This window comes from Anoplolepis gracilipes, chromosome 8 (genome assembly GCF_047496725.1).
Source record: "Anoplolepis gracilipes chromosome 8, ASM4749672v1, whole genome shotgun sequence".
NCBI lineage: Eukaryota > Metazoa > Arthropoda > Insecta > Hymenoptera > Formicidae > Anoplolepis > Anoplolepis gracilipes.
Genome location: NC_132977.1, coordinates 12302730 through 12321759, shown reverse-complemented (window position 1 = coordinate 12321759; position 19030 = coordinate 12302730). Strand labels below are relative to the sequence as shown.

Below are 19030 nucleotides of genomic sequence, written 5' to 3'. Positions count from 1 at the left end.
ACAAAACGCCAACAAATGGCTATAAATGTAAGATTCTGGGATGATAGGAAAGAGAAAGTAACGCGATACTTAACTTCGTGTTTTCTTGGACGTTCAAGAGCAATAGATCTTTTTGAAGCATTTAAAAAAGGAATAGGAAATCTTCAAGAAAATAAACTTCTTCAAATATCTATGGATGGGCCAAATGTGAATTGGGCTTTTATAAAAGAATATAAAAAACTTTCAAATAACGTAAAATTATTAGATATTGAAAGTTGTGGTCTCCATAGTTTGCATTGTGCATTTAAAGCTAGTATATATGCTACACATTGGGACATTATTTCATATATAAAAGCCATCTATAATCTCTTTAAGGATAAGGATTTTTACGAGAATTCCAATCAGATGCACCCTTAGTTCCTTTCTTACATAGTGCCCTTTGCCAAATGCTTAAAGACGTACTGGAACGTTTTATGAGACCTAAAGCGATAAAACACGTCTCATCAATCTCTTTAAAAGATGTTCAAACAGAAACTAATCTACTTCCTTCCAAAAATATTGTTTTGGGTTTTGATACTCTAAAAGCACTTAAAAAAGTTAACATTACGACTGCAAAGATGCTTCAGTTTTGACAAGATTGCAAAAATTGTTTCCAAAAATTTGTTTGCAAAATAATGAACTGATCTCCCTTAACATATCCTTTGACAAAAGCTGTTACTTGCTTAGATCCAAACCTTATAGCATCAAATTTATACTTAGTCAAGAACCGTCTAAATAATTTGTGTAGTATTCTTGTTGAGAAAGATCGCCTAATTGGATCAGAAGGTGACAATGTAGTTCGGCAATTTCGAGAACTTACGTTGCGACCATATACCATGGATTCTTTAAAATCTTATAATCGTTCTGAGAAACGCTTAGATCATTGTTGGCGAGATATTATAGGTCAAGATTTTAAAGATTTTATGTATGTAATAAAAATGGTTTGCTGTATCTCTCATGGCAATGCAAATTTAGAACGAGGTTTTTCTATAAATGCTGAATGTCTTTTTGAAAATATGCAGGAGGAATCCGTAATTGCTCGCCGTCAAATATATGACGCTGTATTATACGAAGGTGATATTGACAATTTTCAAATATCTAAAGCTCTTTTACTTAGCGCTCGAAATGCTCATTCACGCTATGTAGAGTATCTTGAACAGTATCGACAGCAAACATCTATTGCAGAATAAGAAACACTTAAAAAAAGAAGGAAAACTTTAGAGGCGGAAGAATTAGAAATTAAACGCATAAGAATTTTATAAAATGCTCAAAAAGAAGCAGATGCGCTTGCAGAACAGATTCAATCTTTAAAAAAATAGATTTATATATTAAAAATAGATTTATATATTATATAATATAGTTATATGTTATATATAATATTTTTCTAGATTTATTTAACTATAATTTTATATTTAAAAATACAAATATTGCATTTATAACAAATTAAACAGCTTTAAATACTTTTAGTTTTTAAACTGTTATTTGAAAACTGTTAAATATTTTTAATAGTTTAAAAATATAGGAAATGTATTCTCCTGTGCAATATTATTATTAAATCTTATATGATTTTATTGATTTTACTTTTTTTGTATCAACATTTAATGTATAAGTTTTATGTAAAAGTATTTTTCTTTTGTATTTCAATAAATGTTTCTTTCCACTTTTTTATGGTGTGCATTATAATATTTTTAGAGTTTTAATAATACTTTGTTATGTATTGTCCAAATTTCATAATTATTAAGCCAATATCAAATGTTATTATCTTAGGTTTTATATTCAATAAATTATTTTAAAATATAGTTTTAAAGAATATAAAGATTATTAGATTATATAAAGTATATTAATATATTTTATTATAATATTTCATTATATATAACATTATAACAAATAAACTTATTTTAAAATTGTATTTTAAATATTATTTAAATACTTTAATTTTACCTGGAACTTTAAACAAAAATACTTGGAAAATCAGGGAATTGTCAGGGAATTTATTTATAAGATTTGAGTATACACCCTGTTATTTGTATTCTTTAGAAGGATCTTATAAGGTGAGGCTTTGGTATCCATAGTTCAGCTACCAACTGGCGAGTGAGATACCAAACGCATCGCTCTGGAGTTACGCTGTAGCTATTCGTAAAATTTCTCCATCCTGACAGTATAAGTGTTGCATCAATAGATAGCAGCTAGTCGCTATGAACTAGCTGTGAGAGATTACTGGATTTGGACGCCAGACCATTCTCTCTCTCTGGAGTTGAACTACTTTATTTACTCTGTGTCGTATTAGGCAAAAGGTCTGAATAGTTTCAGATGATAAGAGCAAAAGGTCTTGGATTCGATTCTTGATTCAGTCATTTGTGCCTAACTTGTCACTTAAGCAATATATCACTTTTGCTTTAACCTGTCACACTATGGCTTTGATGTAGCAGGATTTGTAATGGAAATATACAAGTTTTCTTTTCCAAACCTCGAATTATAACTCTTTTAAAGTTCTTAACTGTTTAAAAATGACACGCGTTTAATTTTTAGATTGAGTTATCATAATTTAGATTAACTCAAGGATTAAATTGCGCTTATTGTTAGCACGTTAATTATAAATACTACTATACAACAAATTACTTTTTGAGTAAATATAACGATTTCATATTTAACACAAAAAATTCTCAGTTATAATGGCTAGTAAGAGCACGACGCCGTTCTTTGGGCGCACTAATTTATTAAAACAATATGTCTAAAATTACATAGAACTATGTTGTATAATCGCGAACGTTTCGGTCCACTTTAGGACCCTCTTCAGCGCTAAATTACATGTGTAAAAAACGAGCCAAATAATTTATTAAATTCTATTGTTACATAATCTTATTCAGAAGTCGCAAACATAAAAGTCAAATTTTGTTAGTCCAAAAATTTTTCAGTACATGTGATAAAAACGAAGGTGATAGCATCATAGGTCAAAACAATAATTTAATTCGAGTTAGTAATTGGAGTTGCTGTGTTCCTCCGTTGGTTAGTAGGTCAAGGGGAACACAAGTAATAGTGATCGAAAATAAACTCTACTCGATTGACTATCTGCGTTAAAACAAGTTCAAAAAACACAGGTTTTTTAAAAAAAAACAACCAAAAATGTGAGCCGGTACTGTTACACTTAAAATAATGTTGATATAACTTACAATTATATTCCTTTCCGTTATAGTAAAAGAGTGTAATTTCTTGAAGCTCGTTGTTCGAAAATTTACTTGTATATGATGTAAAGTAAAAATTACCAGGCTATTTATACCATTTGAACAGTTATATTTTAGGCAGACTGTCAATCAAGTTCATATATGTGAAATTGAGGCATTCGGTGTCCGCCTGCAAATTTAAACTATTTACTTGTCTTTTGATAAAGATCATTTCAGAGATCAAACGTTTGTGATAAAAATTTTCTTTATCTAAGATGTTGACATTTTTCCAATCGAAGCTGTGGTTAGATTCTAATATGGTTGAAAAGAACTGAATTGATTTTATTTTTCTTTATGTTGGATTTATGTTCTCCCATTCTTGTTTGTAGTTTTCGGCTGGTCTGTCCAACGTACGAAGTCGTACAATCGTTACAATTGATTTTATATACTACGTTCGAAAGTGATGAATGTGGAATCGGATCTTTATGGACTTTGATATATTTGTTTAATTTATTTATGTTGAAATATGAAAGAGTGATGTCCACATCTTTGATAATATCCTTGAATTGTTCGGCAATCGTAGGAACATAAGGTATAATAAAGTAAGAGGGACTGTTATTGTCATTAATCTTTTTCGATTTTTCTTTAGTTTGTTTTTTGTTTCTGATTAATGTTTTTAGTCTATTATTTATGGTTTTGAAAATAAATTCTATTGGGTAATTATTGTTCAGAAGAATGTTGATTGCTCGTGTTACGTCAAGCGGGGTCGCGGCTCCTAAGAGGGTCGGACCTTTCGCTTGACCGGTCGCGTATTTCAGAAGCTAAGCTTCTGGGGATTCCTCGCGACTAGGCTTATCCGGACGATGGATGTTTTCTTTTATCAAAAGCGAAGTAATAGGGATATGGCAGTGGTGTTACCGTGCATATAATGTTACAGCAGTGCCAAGCAAAAAGGGAAATGGCGATTACTGATTAAGGGAAGTCGCGTGATGTGAACTCCTCGGGGATGGTTCCGCTAACGAAGACTTTAATAGGGTCCGCTAACGAATAGTAATAGATGTTTCCATTTCTCAAATCTCTGAGGAAGTCGGCGTAGGTGTTAACGCACCGGTCGCAGTTGAACGGGAAAAACTCTGCTAGATTACGAGAGCAGGCCGTGCAATACACGCCGGAATAGCGCGTGCTGTCGAGCGCGAGGTGTACGTTGAAGTACGCGCAAGAATCTCTATCGATGTCGTCGGAATTTACAAAGCAAGATGCGCAATACGGGGTAAGTTCTAATTTATGAGCGAATCCCGAGATGTAGGTGCAACGGACGTTTTCTAATTGGTGACGCGCTTCGACGGCGGGAGGGGAGGGGTGGCCCTCCTGTATGGGGCGCAGTTGTCCGTAACACATGTAGGTGTGTTGTCAATAGGTTATGGTTAAATACTATTATTGTTATTGTTCGCGCAAAGCGTTGTTATTAGTCGTAATCAGAATAAGGAAGGAGTACAAATAATTGAATAACAAGAAATTGGTTTCTTATATTTATTCAGTTTAAATATTAATTGTTTACAACTTAATGAATAAAATAACACGCGCGTTATACAATATTTGAAATGAGTATTAATTTGGAAGCAAGTATTATCTTCGGGAAAATCTCGACAAGAGAGAAAATGGTCAACGCGAAATGCAGGAAGTAAAAAAAAGGGGTCGATCGTAAACCGGTCTCGGCAGCGTGAAGCGAAAATACTATTTTGGAAGGGGTTAGCGGAGGGCGAGCTGGCCCAAGCGAAACGCAGGAAGCAAAAAAAAAGGGTTGGTCGTAAAAGTGTAGGCACGAGAAAACTCTAGGTTTTCCAAGCTTCGTATTTTGAGTAACGCTGCTACGAGATATTGTTATATTTCGTTCCGCGTAATATTAATCTATTACTATCGGTTGTTCCGCGGAACCCCAGTGCTCGGGGGTGGAACACCCGTAATTTAGGTATAATATTTCGTCGCGTATCTGGAGGTAGCGGGACTTCCTCGGATCTCCCGGTACGTAATTCGCGGGCGGCAGAGGGAGGAACAGTAGCTGTGTGTCCAACTGTATCAGTTTGCGCGGCCACGGAAAATATCCCATAGACTTTATGCGGATGTCCGTCCTCAGAGATTTGACCTACTTTGTTCGTAGCGTCGGGTTAAAGTACGCCTCGTACTCTAAGTCAAAATATAGACGATCCGTCCCGAAGAATTCACTATCCGCTTCACTGACGGGGGCGTATTTGTATTCGTAATATAAACGTCGCGCGTGGAATTTGTGTCCGCCTCTTCTTATTTTTGGCATCTACAAAAAGATCAAATTAATTTCGCGTGTTCGCTGGGTTCGACCATTGGTTTTGAGGTAGGGAGGTGGCATGTGCAGAATATTAGCACGATGTTTCCAGGAGAAGGTATAAGTTTGGTCTTAGGGTGGGAGTACCGTATGTGCAGAGTATTAGCACGATATCGGCTAGGGAGGGGTAGTAACGAGCGTGCAATTATTTGCACCGCTACGTCGCTGGTTTGGTTAATGGTCAAAACCAGGTCTGTTAAGGGTCGGATTGAAATTTAATATGACGCTGAACGTAGAAAATGCGGACTGGGTTCAGGTACGTTTTGGTATTAATGCACAATGAGATTTCGTAAATACGTGTATTTTTTGACTAACCTTACATTGGGTGGTTACAGTGATGACGCGTGAATATGAATTGGAGAGCTATCGGCGCGGAGAACTGACGCAGGGTGTACAGACGTAGTATAATGAAGTAACGATATAATAGGCGCTCGCGTGAGGTAGAATGACGTTGAAATGGAACTGTATGGAATAGGACCGCGTACTGAGATGGAAACGAATGTGGATATGGAAAGCGTGTTGACTTGGAAATAGAATCGCGTATAGAAATAGAATTTCAAGGATGAGGAGCACTTCTAGGAAGAAAAGTGGATCGCTCAGAGTCTCGAATTGATGTGTCGATTTTTGAGACTGTTTCGGGGTCCCTCGGTTTGTGCGGGTCAGGGTTGAAAAGTGGGGTGGACGCGTAGGAAGGGTTATCTAAGGGTTCGGAGTAGCAGAAGAGTCTTATGGTGGTGGGAGAGCAGTTATTTTATGATTAACGTTTCGTACTGTCGGCTAGAGTCGGTAACGGTTATAATGGGTAACTTGTCTTAGTGAATAACTTATCGGCTGAAATGTAGTCGGTAACTTGTCGTTTAGCTTTATATTATAAGTTTAGTGTTTCTTAAAGGTAAATGAGAAAAATTTTGGTGCCGGGACGTAACACTCGTGTGATGTTTTTTGCGTGAAATGTCGGGTGTGATAGGAGAAAAATTCTGTCAATAAGACCAATGACTGTCCCTCATTTTTGGCACAGTGAATGTTGAGAGAGATAATTAAGATATCTTCCTGAGAAAGACGGTTTATAGTATATGTCAAATGTTATGTAGTTTCTTTCAGTGGTTAGAGAAATATCCAAAAAATTGATGCTATTGTTGACGCTAAGTTCAACTGTGAATTGTAATCTTTCATGAATAGAGTTAAAGCATTTCACAACTGTGTCAATCATAGTGGGCGGAACCGCCATTAGTATGTCGTCTACATATCTGTAATGATTTCATATTTGTTTTAAGTAGTTAATTTTTTGAAGATATTTTGTGTTTAAAATATTTTTTTATTTTTTTAACTTCTCTACATATTATAAGTTTAGTTATTAAATATAAATACATAAATATATATACATAAATTATATATATATATATATATATATACATACAGGGTATCCGGTAATAACCGCCTCACCGCTCATATACAGGTAGAGCAGGTCAAACTGAGTAGAAAAATTCTCTACCATTTTTCGATTTTCGAAATAATTATCGAGAAATTAATTAAAAAAGATCGACGAATCCGCGCGAGTAAAACGCGCGCGGCGAGAAGACCGTCCCACCGCTACGCGGTTACTAGGCGCGCTACTCATACGCATCCATTTCCAGTCGTAGACCGCTCCTCCTATCATTCAATGAGCGCCTAGTAACCGCGTAACAGTAGGATGGGCCTTCTCGCCGCGCGCTTGTACTCGCCTAGATTTGTCAATCTTTGTTAATTTCTTGATAATTATTTCGAAAATCGAAAAATGGTAGAGGACTTTTCTACTCAGTTTGACCTGCTCTATCTGTACATGAGCGGTGAAGTGGTTATTACCGGACACCCTGCATATATACAGGTGAGGCGGTTATTACCGGACATCCTGTACAAGCGGTGGGACGGTCTTCTTCCCGCGCGCGCTTTACTCGCGTGGATTCGCCGATCTTTTTTAATTAATTTCTCGATAATTATTTTGAAAATCGAAAAATAGTAAAGAACTTTTCTACTCAGTTTGACCTGCTCTACCTGTATATGAGCGGTGAGGCGGTTATTACCAGACACCCTGTATATACAATATATTTCTTTAGAAAATCTAATCGTTTTATGTCTATACAATATTATATCGTATGATATTCTTACATATAGATATATTTTTTATAGGCTGTGGACGCTGGTGGTAGTATGTTTGTTCACGTGTTTGGCGCATACTTTGGATTAGCTGTCAGTTTTGTATTTGGAATGAAGGAACGACCAAAAGAACATGAACTTGAAGGATCATCTTATCAATCAGACATATTTGCCATGATCGGTACGTATTATAAATCGTATGAACTAAGTTATCAATTTTTATAATTAGATTCTCTTACCAAAAAGGGATCACCGAATGTTTGAAAGACAGCATAACAGAGACTCAAGTGATCGTTTATCTGTTTCTCATCGTCGATCTGTGTCTCATCGTACAACTCGATTTATACATCTAGAAGCGTCCAACTTCAAAATTATAATCAATTCTGTTAAATGATGTGCCAGATCATTCAATTATTATTGTTAGGGAATTTTATATTATCAAAATTTGTTTTATTATACATTTACACGTTTGAGTCTCAATATTATAGCTTCAATATTTTGTAAATATTATATAGTAAGGACGCTTATAAGGATGAGTATAAAGACACATGCATTTGAAAGATATCCACTGATAGCTTTATCTTTTATAACAATTTCTTTCTCCCTCTCTCTCAAATTAAATTTTTTATATAAAGATTATTATACTCAAGTAGAACAGAAAGTCACGATAATATCAAAGTAACGTCAAATGACGTCAAAATGACGTTAAAATGACGAGAATATGACTACAAAAACTCACTTTTTGATCATTTTTCTGTCATGTTAACGTTATTGTGACTTTCTGTTCTATCTGAGTAGATATATTACAGAACTCATTCTAATATATATGTACAGAATTCAGAAGTTACTATAGTGTTCATTTTGTTTGCACACTTACTATTCTTTTATTCATTTAACGCAAAGAGCGTCAATTAACAGTTTATAATTTAAAACAATCGCGATCTCATAAATCATTTTGCAAAAACAAAAATAACAAAACTTGACATGACAACATTGTATTTGAACATATAAACTGAGCAAAAAGTGTTTATTTTATATTTATATATCAGATCCATTATGATGCATCATTGTCATTGTTGATATTAATTCATATCAACAATAATATTCATATCAATGCAGTCATATTAATAATGAATATATTAATATTAACAATGACAATAAATAATGCATTTGATATTAATTGATACATAGGTATTGATATGTTTTTTTAAATATGTTTTATTTGAAACAAAATAATTTTCCAAATTATGTTTAAAAAATTATTAGTTTTTGGTGCAATATATATTGTAGCATTTATTTTACAGATTTTATCATTGTATTTCTATAATTTAGTATAAGATTGATATTACCATATCTTTCGATATTTACTAATTATTAAAATAATTTGCATATTTACAAAACTGTATATATCTAACACAATTTGGGCGCGTCAAGATTACTTCTGATATTATACATATTAAACAGTTAATTTTTTAAGTGTTTAACAGTTTTTTTACTTTTTAAATTTTTTCTTTTATTTGCATATACTAAAAAATACTTTTTATGTATTTGACGTGTCTTTTTAGATGAGTTCTTTTAGACTCACATATTTTATAAGGCAAATGCTATTGGTGTATTGAATTAACGATCGATTGCTATTTTTCAGGCACGTTGTTCTTATGGTTATTCTGGCCGTCGTTTAACAGCGCGACATTGACAGGAGATGATCAACAACGAGCTATAATCAATACTCTATTGTCGATATCTGCTAGTTGCGTAATCACATTCGTCGTATCCGCATTAGTTTCCAATAACAAATTCAACATGGTGCATGTGCAAAATTCGACCTTGGCTGGTGGCGTAGCCATCGGTACAGCTGCAGGTATGCCAATTGATTAAAGATGATTGTCAAAAAATTATCTAAAATTATCCTTAATGATCTAATCTTGAACACAAAACAAAATATTTTCTTTATAATTGCAGAAACGTTATAAAAATAGGTAATTATATATACAGTAACAACTCTCTCCCATGATCTTACTCTTATAGTATAAATATGGTACATATTTTAGAGATGAGGATTTACATAATATTTATTTATCTCTTTGTTTAAATTTTCTATTTTGTTATTTATACAATTTTTTTTCTCTTTAGACCCAGTTCCACAACTTACTAATCGGAGTTTATAACTATCTTCGTTTCTTTCTAAGTTCTGAAAAATAAGATAAAAGAGTTTAAATTTCGGTTACAATAGATTGTGGAACCAGGCCTTAGAAATACAAAACTATACAAAATTAAAAAATTATATTTAATTATATTTAATTAAAATATAAGTACGTAACACTATTTATTATATTTGTTTATATATACACTACCCTCCATAAGTTTGGAAACACTCTATATTTTACAGATAAACAGTTGTACAGCAGTGATCTATACAGGTTTGTGATATAAATATATCATACGATAACAAATATTTCCACCTAGGGCACTTGGAATACTTATACATGTCAAAAATATATCGGTGATTTCGTAATACCCCGGAGCGCTCGAAGTTGAATTTCGTGTGCTGATCTGTTATAGCACGTATTCTGCTATAACTAGAGCTAGTACTGCATATTAGATATAGTGGCGCCTGTAATGTGTGTGCGAATTATAACTACACGAGTGAGAAGACATTTGTAAGTGCAATTTGGTAAATATGTACATATATTAGGGGAGTCCTCGCCGATGACCTTGACAAATGTTGTCAAGATGATGATCCTGAGTAACATCCAAAAGGTTTTAGCCGTCACTCATTCTTTATTACAAAATTGTAAACAGAAAATGTTTCACGAAATATTCGTAATTTTTGAAGTTGATCTTTCTTTGTAAGGGGAGATTCTGTCTCTTTTCCTTTACATATACATATATCTAAGAGTATGTATAGAAGAGACGCTATGTAATAATTTTTCGAGCACACAACAGCAGCCAAACTTGAATGTCACTGTACGGTTAATTGGTTTGTGTTAGATTATTTTTTTTGGAAATGAAGCCCTCCGCAAGGGACGAAACCCACTGTGCCCGCGCATAGACTTTCCATACGTAAAAAATGTATGTGTGGATAAGTGGGTTCAGCCCCCCTGCGGAGAGGCTCCACTTCCAAAAAAAAATAACCTAACTCAACCTATTTGTTGTGTGGATAAGAAAGTGCATCCGTGGATATAGTGGAGCTATATTATATATTTCTAATGTGTACGTACTAGTATGTACATGCTGAAAAAGAAAGCTTAGGTGGGAGGGCACAGGGGGACGGGGCTTCGCCGTTAAAAAATTATTAGTTTTTGGTGCAATATATATTGTAGCATTTCTCTTACAGGATCATTGTCGAAGCCCCATTGGACGAAGCCCCGTCCCTCATGCCCTCCCACACAAAGAAATATAACAAAACTTAAGAGCGGGGAAGCTACCAAGGCTGACAGTACTTCGTGGAAGTTTCAACGTAAAATCTTAATCCATGTCCAAGAAACATATTGAGAAATTTTTATTTCTTCTTAATTTTTACCTTATAGTCACAAATAATCATTTTCCCATATTCTGTTGTATCATTATACAGTTCCATATCAGTTTTGAGTACATATAATATGCGAAAGATACGTATAATAACTGAAACTTTTTTTGTTTATAACTTTTTAATAAACAATAAGCGACGGCTAAAATCTTTTGAACGTTACTAAAGGCAATGACCTTGACAACATATGTCAAGATCAAGGTCATCGACGACAGGTCCTCTAATATGCATATTTACCTGCAATTTAAGTTTCTGTAAAATTGATAAAATTAATCACAATAGTGAAAATGACTCCAACACGGCCAGATTCCGTATGAATCACGACTCAAGATAATTAATATAATTAGTAAAGAAACATTTACGAACAAAAATTAATCGATTTTATTATGTATCGTCTTTATATTAAAAATTTGTATACAGTGTTTCCAAACTTATGGAGGGTAGTGTACATATTATATATATATATATACATATATATACAGGGTGTCTCATAAAGTTTGAATCAACGTTCATGAGCAGGTAGAGCGCATTAAACTAAACAGAAAAGTTCTGTACCATGTTGCGATTTTCGGAATAATTATTGAGAAATTAATTTACAAAGATCGGCAAATCCGGCGCGAGTATCAGCTCGCCGCAAAAAAGATGGCGAGAAAGACGACCCTAAGGACGGTCGCTAAGCGCGCGCGACATAAATAGGCGCCATTGCCTCGCGGTTACCAGGGGCATAGACGAGAAGCGTTGATAAGAACAATAGATTAGCGATTATTATTTAGGGACCGGCCTAGTGGGCCGTCCTTCTCGCCATTTTTTTGCAGTGAGCCATCCTTCTCGCCATTTTTTTGCGGCGGACTGATACTCGCGCCAGATTTGTCGATCTTTGTAAATTAATTTCTCAATTATTCCAAAAATCGCAAAATGGTACAGGACTTTTCTGTTCAGTTTAATGTGCTCTACTTGCTGACGAACGTTGATTCAATCTTTACGGGATACCCTATATATATGTGTATACAGGGTGTTTCAAAATGACCGTATCACGTCTCGCGTGCAGATAAAGCGGATTAAATAGAATAGAAAAGTCCTGTACCATTTTGCGATTTTCGGAATAATTATTAAAAAATTAATTTACAAAAATCGGCAAATCCGGCGCGAGTAGCAGCTCGCCGAAAAAAGGGCAGCCCACCGCTAGGCCGGTCGTTAAGCACGCGCGGCGCCATTGCCTCGCGGTTATCTAGGGGCACAGACGAGAAGCGTTTATAAGATCGCTCTATAAATAATAATGCCCGTTTTCTACCCGTCTCTTTTTTTTCGTCGAAATATTAATCAAATAAAATATTCTAATAAATATTCTAAGAGAAAATATAAAATAATTTAAATAGAAAATATAAAATATTATTATAAAATATGCTATCCAATAATTATTGGCTATTATTTCCACCCCACTTTGCGGTAGATAGCATGGCGCATTTTTTTTAAAGTGGTATCCCAATAGGTCTAATCCACTATCATAATTTAATGCAATAACTGTTCAAAGTGCCTTCCTTGTTGTAAACAAAATTCGGCTCTTCGAACAATGTTGCGCTTTGCACGATACATCACCTCTGGTGTGATGCTATCGAAAGCTACGAGAATTGCTTCTCGTACCTCAGCTTCCGTAACACCACGCCTGTGTTCGATTAAGTCTTTGATATGACCCCAAAGAAAATAATCTGACACATTGAGGTCTGACAATCGCGCCGGCCAAAAGATTGGATCACCTTGACCAATCCATCGGTCCGCATAATGCGCATTTAAATATTCACATGCTTGATGCAAAAATTAAGCAGGCACGCCGTCATGCTGGAGAATTATTTCTTGCCGTATGTACAGAGAAATTTCTTCAAGGAGTCCTGGTAATTCATTGTGTAAAAAATGGGCATATATCGCTCCATTTAAGCACGACTGGAAAAAATAGGAACCGATCTGAAAAACGAGGAAAGAAAATAATTTGTTAATAAGTTGTGAAAGAAAATTATATAGAATGTTGGACCGCTTCCCGATGTCAATGACCTTGACATATATTATCAAGGTCATGACCTTGAGTAAGGTTCTGAAGGTTTTAGCCGGCGCTCGTTGTTTATTCAAATATTATTAACAAAAAATGTATAATGAATAATATATAATTTTCGAACACCGTGTGTCTATACTTTCGTGTTATATTGTTATATTGTATTGCTGAGAATAGTAAATCGTCTTTGTTTATCTTTTTTACTGAAATTTTACTTCTATGTTTGTGACATTTCTTGTAAACTTCCTTTGAGAACAATAATGAATCGTACTTTCAATGGATTTATTAATTTAAATGTAATACATTAAATGCGTCGGTGGGAGAGGGTCTTCACCTCTCCCCCTGCACCCCACCCCACAATAACACATTTTTTTTATAAGGGTAAATCCATCATGGATATCCGCCCTCTGGGGGGAGAGCGGGTTATGTCGGACTCCTACCAGCTAAACCCCTTGGGGGTCCTTCCTTGGCGGTTAAGTGAGTGGGTCGCTTTTAGCATTCTATCAGGACCCACCCCCGTCAGTCCTCCCTCCTCCGAAAAGGAGAGAGGACTTCCTTCCCGCGATGCGCCGCCGCAAAATATGACGGCGCATCGATGGTAGCATTGCGGAACCACCACGAAACACCGCCACATCCGAGGGATCACGGTGCAATGAGAAGTAAATACCCCCCCCCCCCCCACACTCACTCTCCCTTGACCTCAGGTGGGAATAAACCTCATCCTCCTCAATTGGCCGATCGATTCTGACGGCCGGTTTGGGGCTTAAGAGCCCCGAGTTTATGGCCTCGGCCGAATGTCTAGGGGGAAAGGGCACCCTGACCTCCCCGTTGTCATCCGGCAACTTCCCGGCGCGCCGTGTAAGAAGGAGATCCTATAATCGGACTTTCCTTCTTTTTTCCGATGCTGTTGGGCTCCGACCTCAGAATAAGTCTGAGCGGCCCCGACAGCTGAACCGACCTGGGGTCGCCAGCCTATGCCCCTGCGGTCCACGCCGACCCTTGTTTGGTGTGCTCTTAGCAGCCCCTCCACTACCCGGCGTCTGTGAGTCCTAAGACCCGACGGAATACCGGAATCGCTTCAGGGCTGAGTCCCCCTACCACGGCAAGGTGGCACACTATCGGGACCCTACAAAAAGACCAATCCAATCTGTGTCCGAGATATATACGAGTAAATAGATTTTACTTCGTAACACAGGTTGGGTTGGGGTAGTTTTTTTGTGGGATAGGTGTGCAGGGGGAGGGACAGAGCCCCTCCCCCGCCTACGCGTTTACTGTAGTCATTATACATTGTTAAATGTTACTTCACTTTCGACAAAAACGAAAAATTACATTTTAGTTTTCAAACTTTTTAATAAACAACGAGCGCCGACTAAAACCTTCAGAACCTTACTCAGGGTCATGACCTTGATAATATATATCAAAGTCGTTGACATCGTGAGGTGGTCCGTTATTCTGTATAATTACCATTATTTGATAGCATATTTTATAATAATATTTTATATTTTCTCTTCGAATATTTATCAGAATATTTTATATGATTAATACTTTAATGAAAAAAAAGAGACGGGATAAAAAACGGGCATTATTATTTGTAGAGTAGTCTTATCAACGCTTCTCGTTTGTGCCTCTGGTAACCGCGAGGCAATGACGCCTATTTACGCCGCGCGTGCTTAGCGAGCGGCCTAGCGATGGGCCGTCTTTTTTGCTGCGCGCTGATACTCGCGCCGGATTCGCCAATCTTTGTAAATTAATTTCTCAATAATTATTCCGAAAATCGAAAAATGGTAGAGGACTTTTCTACTCAGTTTGACCTGCTCTACCTGCATCTGAGTGGTGAGGCGGTTATTACCGGACACCCTGTATATATGTATATACAATATATACATATATATATATATATATATTTATTTAATGTAAGAAATTCAAATGGTTTTGAAAAAAGACTGTTATAAAATTCTTGTTCAAGAAACAAATGCAATAAATTTTCTATTAGTGTTAGGTTACGTTAGGTTAGGTTGTTATCTTGTCATTTGAGAATTAAATATGTCTCTTTCTCTAATCTTAATTTTCTCAATCCAAATAGGTATGATGTGTAAACCAGTAGGTGCTCTAATTATCGGCGCTTTATCCGGCATAATTAGCGTATTGGGATACAAATATCTTACGGTAATTATATATGATTATCAATAATCATACACGGTAAAAAACATTTTGTATTTTTGTTGAAATTTTCTCGTGTAGAAATTTTTGTGTTAAATTTTTAACATACTCTTATATTAATATAACATACTGTTGTTATGTTATTTTAACTTTTCTGCATTAAGTTAATATTCACCGTTTCTAAGAGTTAAAACAACACAATTAACAAGTAAATCTTGCACTAATTTACATTTTTAATTTAATTTTTTACATAATATTTGTGTTATTTGTTTACATATTTGCTTTCTTAAATTAACAAAAAGAAAAAATTAAAATTAAAGTAGATAAATTGGGACACGAGAAATATGTTAAATTTAATACAAAATTTTTTACCGTGTACTTAAAAATAAAATAATTTTAAGATTTAATTTAGAAAGCTAAGAAAAGTTAAAAATAAAACATTTTACTACTTATCAGTAAACATATATCAAATATATTTATGAAAAAATATTATATTTATGAAAAAATGAAGCATTAAAATATTGCAATATAAATTTTTCTAAAAAGTTATACCTAACTAATTACTTTGATTTTCATATATTATAGTGGACAGAATCCTGAATCACGTGCACTTTGAATTACATTAGAGACTCTTCCAATTTCTGAAAAACAATACTTTAAAATATTGCAGTTTTTTTCTTGATGTATGTAGTCAGACATTGACATGACGTATATATTATTGATTCTTCCGTATGTTAGATAGATTCTACTGGTTTCTGATAATGAGATATATTATTTTAAAATGTTCTAATGTTTAAACTTAAAATAATATATTTTAAGTGTAATGTATGTAAATACATGTAATTCGATTATCAAGCTTTAATAACTTTGATTTTGATATATCATGTTAAAAAATGTTAATACAGTAAAACTCCTGTTTAGGGTAGGTTACTCCAATGACCTTGACCTTGACATATATTGTCAAAGTCATCACCCTGAGTAATCTTCAAAAGGTTTTAGTCGTCACTCGTTATTTGTTAAAAAGTTATAAACAAAAAAGTTTGATTTTAAAAGACTAATTTTTCGGCACCATGTACATTTGAGAACTAAATATATGATCTGCTAGACAGAAATATAATGCATATCTAACATATACCGTGTACATTTGAGAAGTAAATATATGATCTACTATACAGAAATATAATGCATATCTAACATATAGTAAAGCTCGTTATTTTGTTTTAATTTCTAAGTCATCAAGCTAATTTTGTTGAACCAGAAACAGGTGTCAAACACAAAATATAGAAAGATTCTGGAGAGATATGAGAGCAAATATTCCTCGCTACGGCATACGCGATTATCATTTTATAATTTATCTTGCCGAATTTTTATTTAAAAGAACATGTAATTATGATGAACACATCGATAGTTTCTTTGAAATTATAAGTTTATTTTCCTTTCCTTTTATAATTTTCTCATATCATGTATATTTAATAACGTACTTTTAACGTACTTTAATGGATCTATTTATTTAAATGTAACATATTGAATGTGTGGTCGGGGGAGCTCCGCTCCTCCTCTTGCACCCTCGCCCCATAAAAAAAAACTAACCCAACCTGTGTTACAAAGCAAAATCTATATCATGCCTTAACACAGGTTGGGTTAGGTTGGGTTAGTTTTTGTGAGGTGGGGTGCAGAGGGAAGGGCTCCGCCATTCAATGTATGACATTTAAATAAATAGATCCATTAAAAATACGTTTCATCAAACATGCATGATGTGAAAAAATTATGTCCTATTTATAACACTTTTCTTGTTTATAACTTTTTAATAAATAACGAGCGACAGCTAAAACCTTTTAAAGGTTACTCAGGGTGATGACCTTGACAACATATGTCGAGGTCAAGACCATTGGAGCAGCCTCCCTTAAACAGGAGTTTTACCATTAGTAGGTACTTTCCAGGCCAACATCATTTTTTCAACATCAGTTAACTTTAACCTCGATTTAAATTATATCTTTATTTCTTTTTCAGAACTTATCTGAGGAAACAAAGTTATTGTTTAAACTGAGGTCATCAAAATTAACTGACATTAATCCGACCCTCAATGTTATTTATTATTGTTATATTGTTATGTACAGTGTAATAATTTTTCACATCAATTTACAATAATTTATTTGGAACAGGGATTATACGTAGAAAAAAGTAAATTTTTAATTTATACAGAAAATGTATTTTATTGTTTTACTTTACTGCAAAGTACATGGATGAACGGAAAAAGGACTCCGTCCTTCCTCCTGCATACCACTGAAACAATTTTAATTTCATCTAAACTTAACTTTTATAAAAAAAAAAAAAAAACGGAAATTAGTAGAACAATTAAACACAAATTTCTCTTTGCACTCAAAAACTTGTGTAGTCGCATGTAGTCAAAAGCTGTTTACAAAACTGAGAAAAATAAGTGAAATCTATATGTAATAAATATATTGAAGATAAAAAAGGATAAATGTTCAGATTAACTTATATCTTACGAATTATTTTCATTTTTATTTCATGATGAGAGGGTACATTTCTGTGTTGGAGGTTCAAATAAACGAGAACATTGTGCTTCAAAACAATTTAATAAAAATAATATAGAATGAACAGAAAATAAATACCGGTGATTTTCTTAACACAAGTACAAAATTCAGCTTGTCTCAAACTTTACATTAGGCAGAAAGTTTTAACGTAATCTTTAAAATCTACTTACCGTACAATTTTACTTTTTTTTACTTTTTGCTCTTAACGCGAAGACTTCTGGAATGCTTCTACTTTGAACTTGTGCCTCTCGCGACTCACATCAAAAACCTTTCTTGCCAACCTAGTTTAATTAATTTTCCTACTTTATTAAATTGTATAAAATTAGGCTCTTCCAATAATTCCCTTTAATTTTATATAAGTTTAAAAAATTTAAACATTTGAAATTATATTGACAAAAAAACAAAGAAAATGAAATGATATTTCCCTTTAATTTATATGATTATTTTTAAACTGTTTGAATTTAACGCGTTGCAGTGGTTTTGTTAAGAGATCAGCTACTTGAAAATTAGTTGGACAATATTCAATGTTGATTGTTCCACCTTTTACTATGTCATGTAGTGATACTTAACATCTACATATATGTTTTGATCTTTCATTAATTACACTGTTTTTTTATCAAACTAATGGTATTCTGATTATCTATATACAGGATGTCCCCAATTTAAATGGCAAAACTTCGGGAACGTGTAGTGAGCCGAGAAACTAAGACAAAAAATCCTTTAAAGATTTGCTCGTTTTTGCTCTATTTTGGAGAAAATCGCAAAAAAAGAAACAAAATAATGACTGACTAAAGACTACTTAAGAACTCGTAGAAGAAAGCAATAATGTAAATAAACAGAAAAATGTAAAGATAATATCAAGTGTTGACATATGTAAGGAACCTTGAAGCAGAAAGTTTATTCCAATCAAATGGTGCCAATCAACTCATGAGAGCAACTAACAATGAGAGATTGAATTTTTGCGATTTTCTCCAAAATGGAGCAAAAACGAGCAAATCTCTAAAGGACTTTTTATCTTAGTTTTTCAGTCCCCTACACGCTTACGTAGTTTTGCCATTTAAATTGGGGACA

At 34.2% G+C, this 19030-nt stretch overlaps 1 protein-coding gene across 11 annotated transcripts in view; it reads left to right on the top strand.

Annotated features, from left to right (window-relative positions):
• Positions 1-19030, top strand: part of Rh50 (Rhesus blood group-associated glycoprotein Rh50) — a 195227-nt gene that overhangs the window by 148425 nt on the left and 27772 nt on the right. For all 11 annotated transcript variants that reach the window (XM_072898618.1, XM_072898614.1, XM_072898612.1 and 8 more), the window contains 3 exons: positions 7705-7852; positions 9317-9532; positions 15328-15410. In XM_072898618.1, the coding sequence (XP_072754719.1) occupies positions 7705-7852; positions 9317-9532; positions 15328-15410 (447 nt within the window). The remainder of the gene's footprint in view (positions 1-7704; positions 7853-9316; positions 9533-15327; positions 15411-19030) is intronic.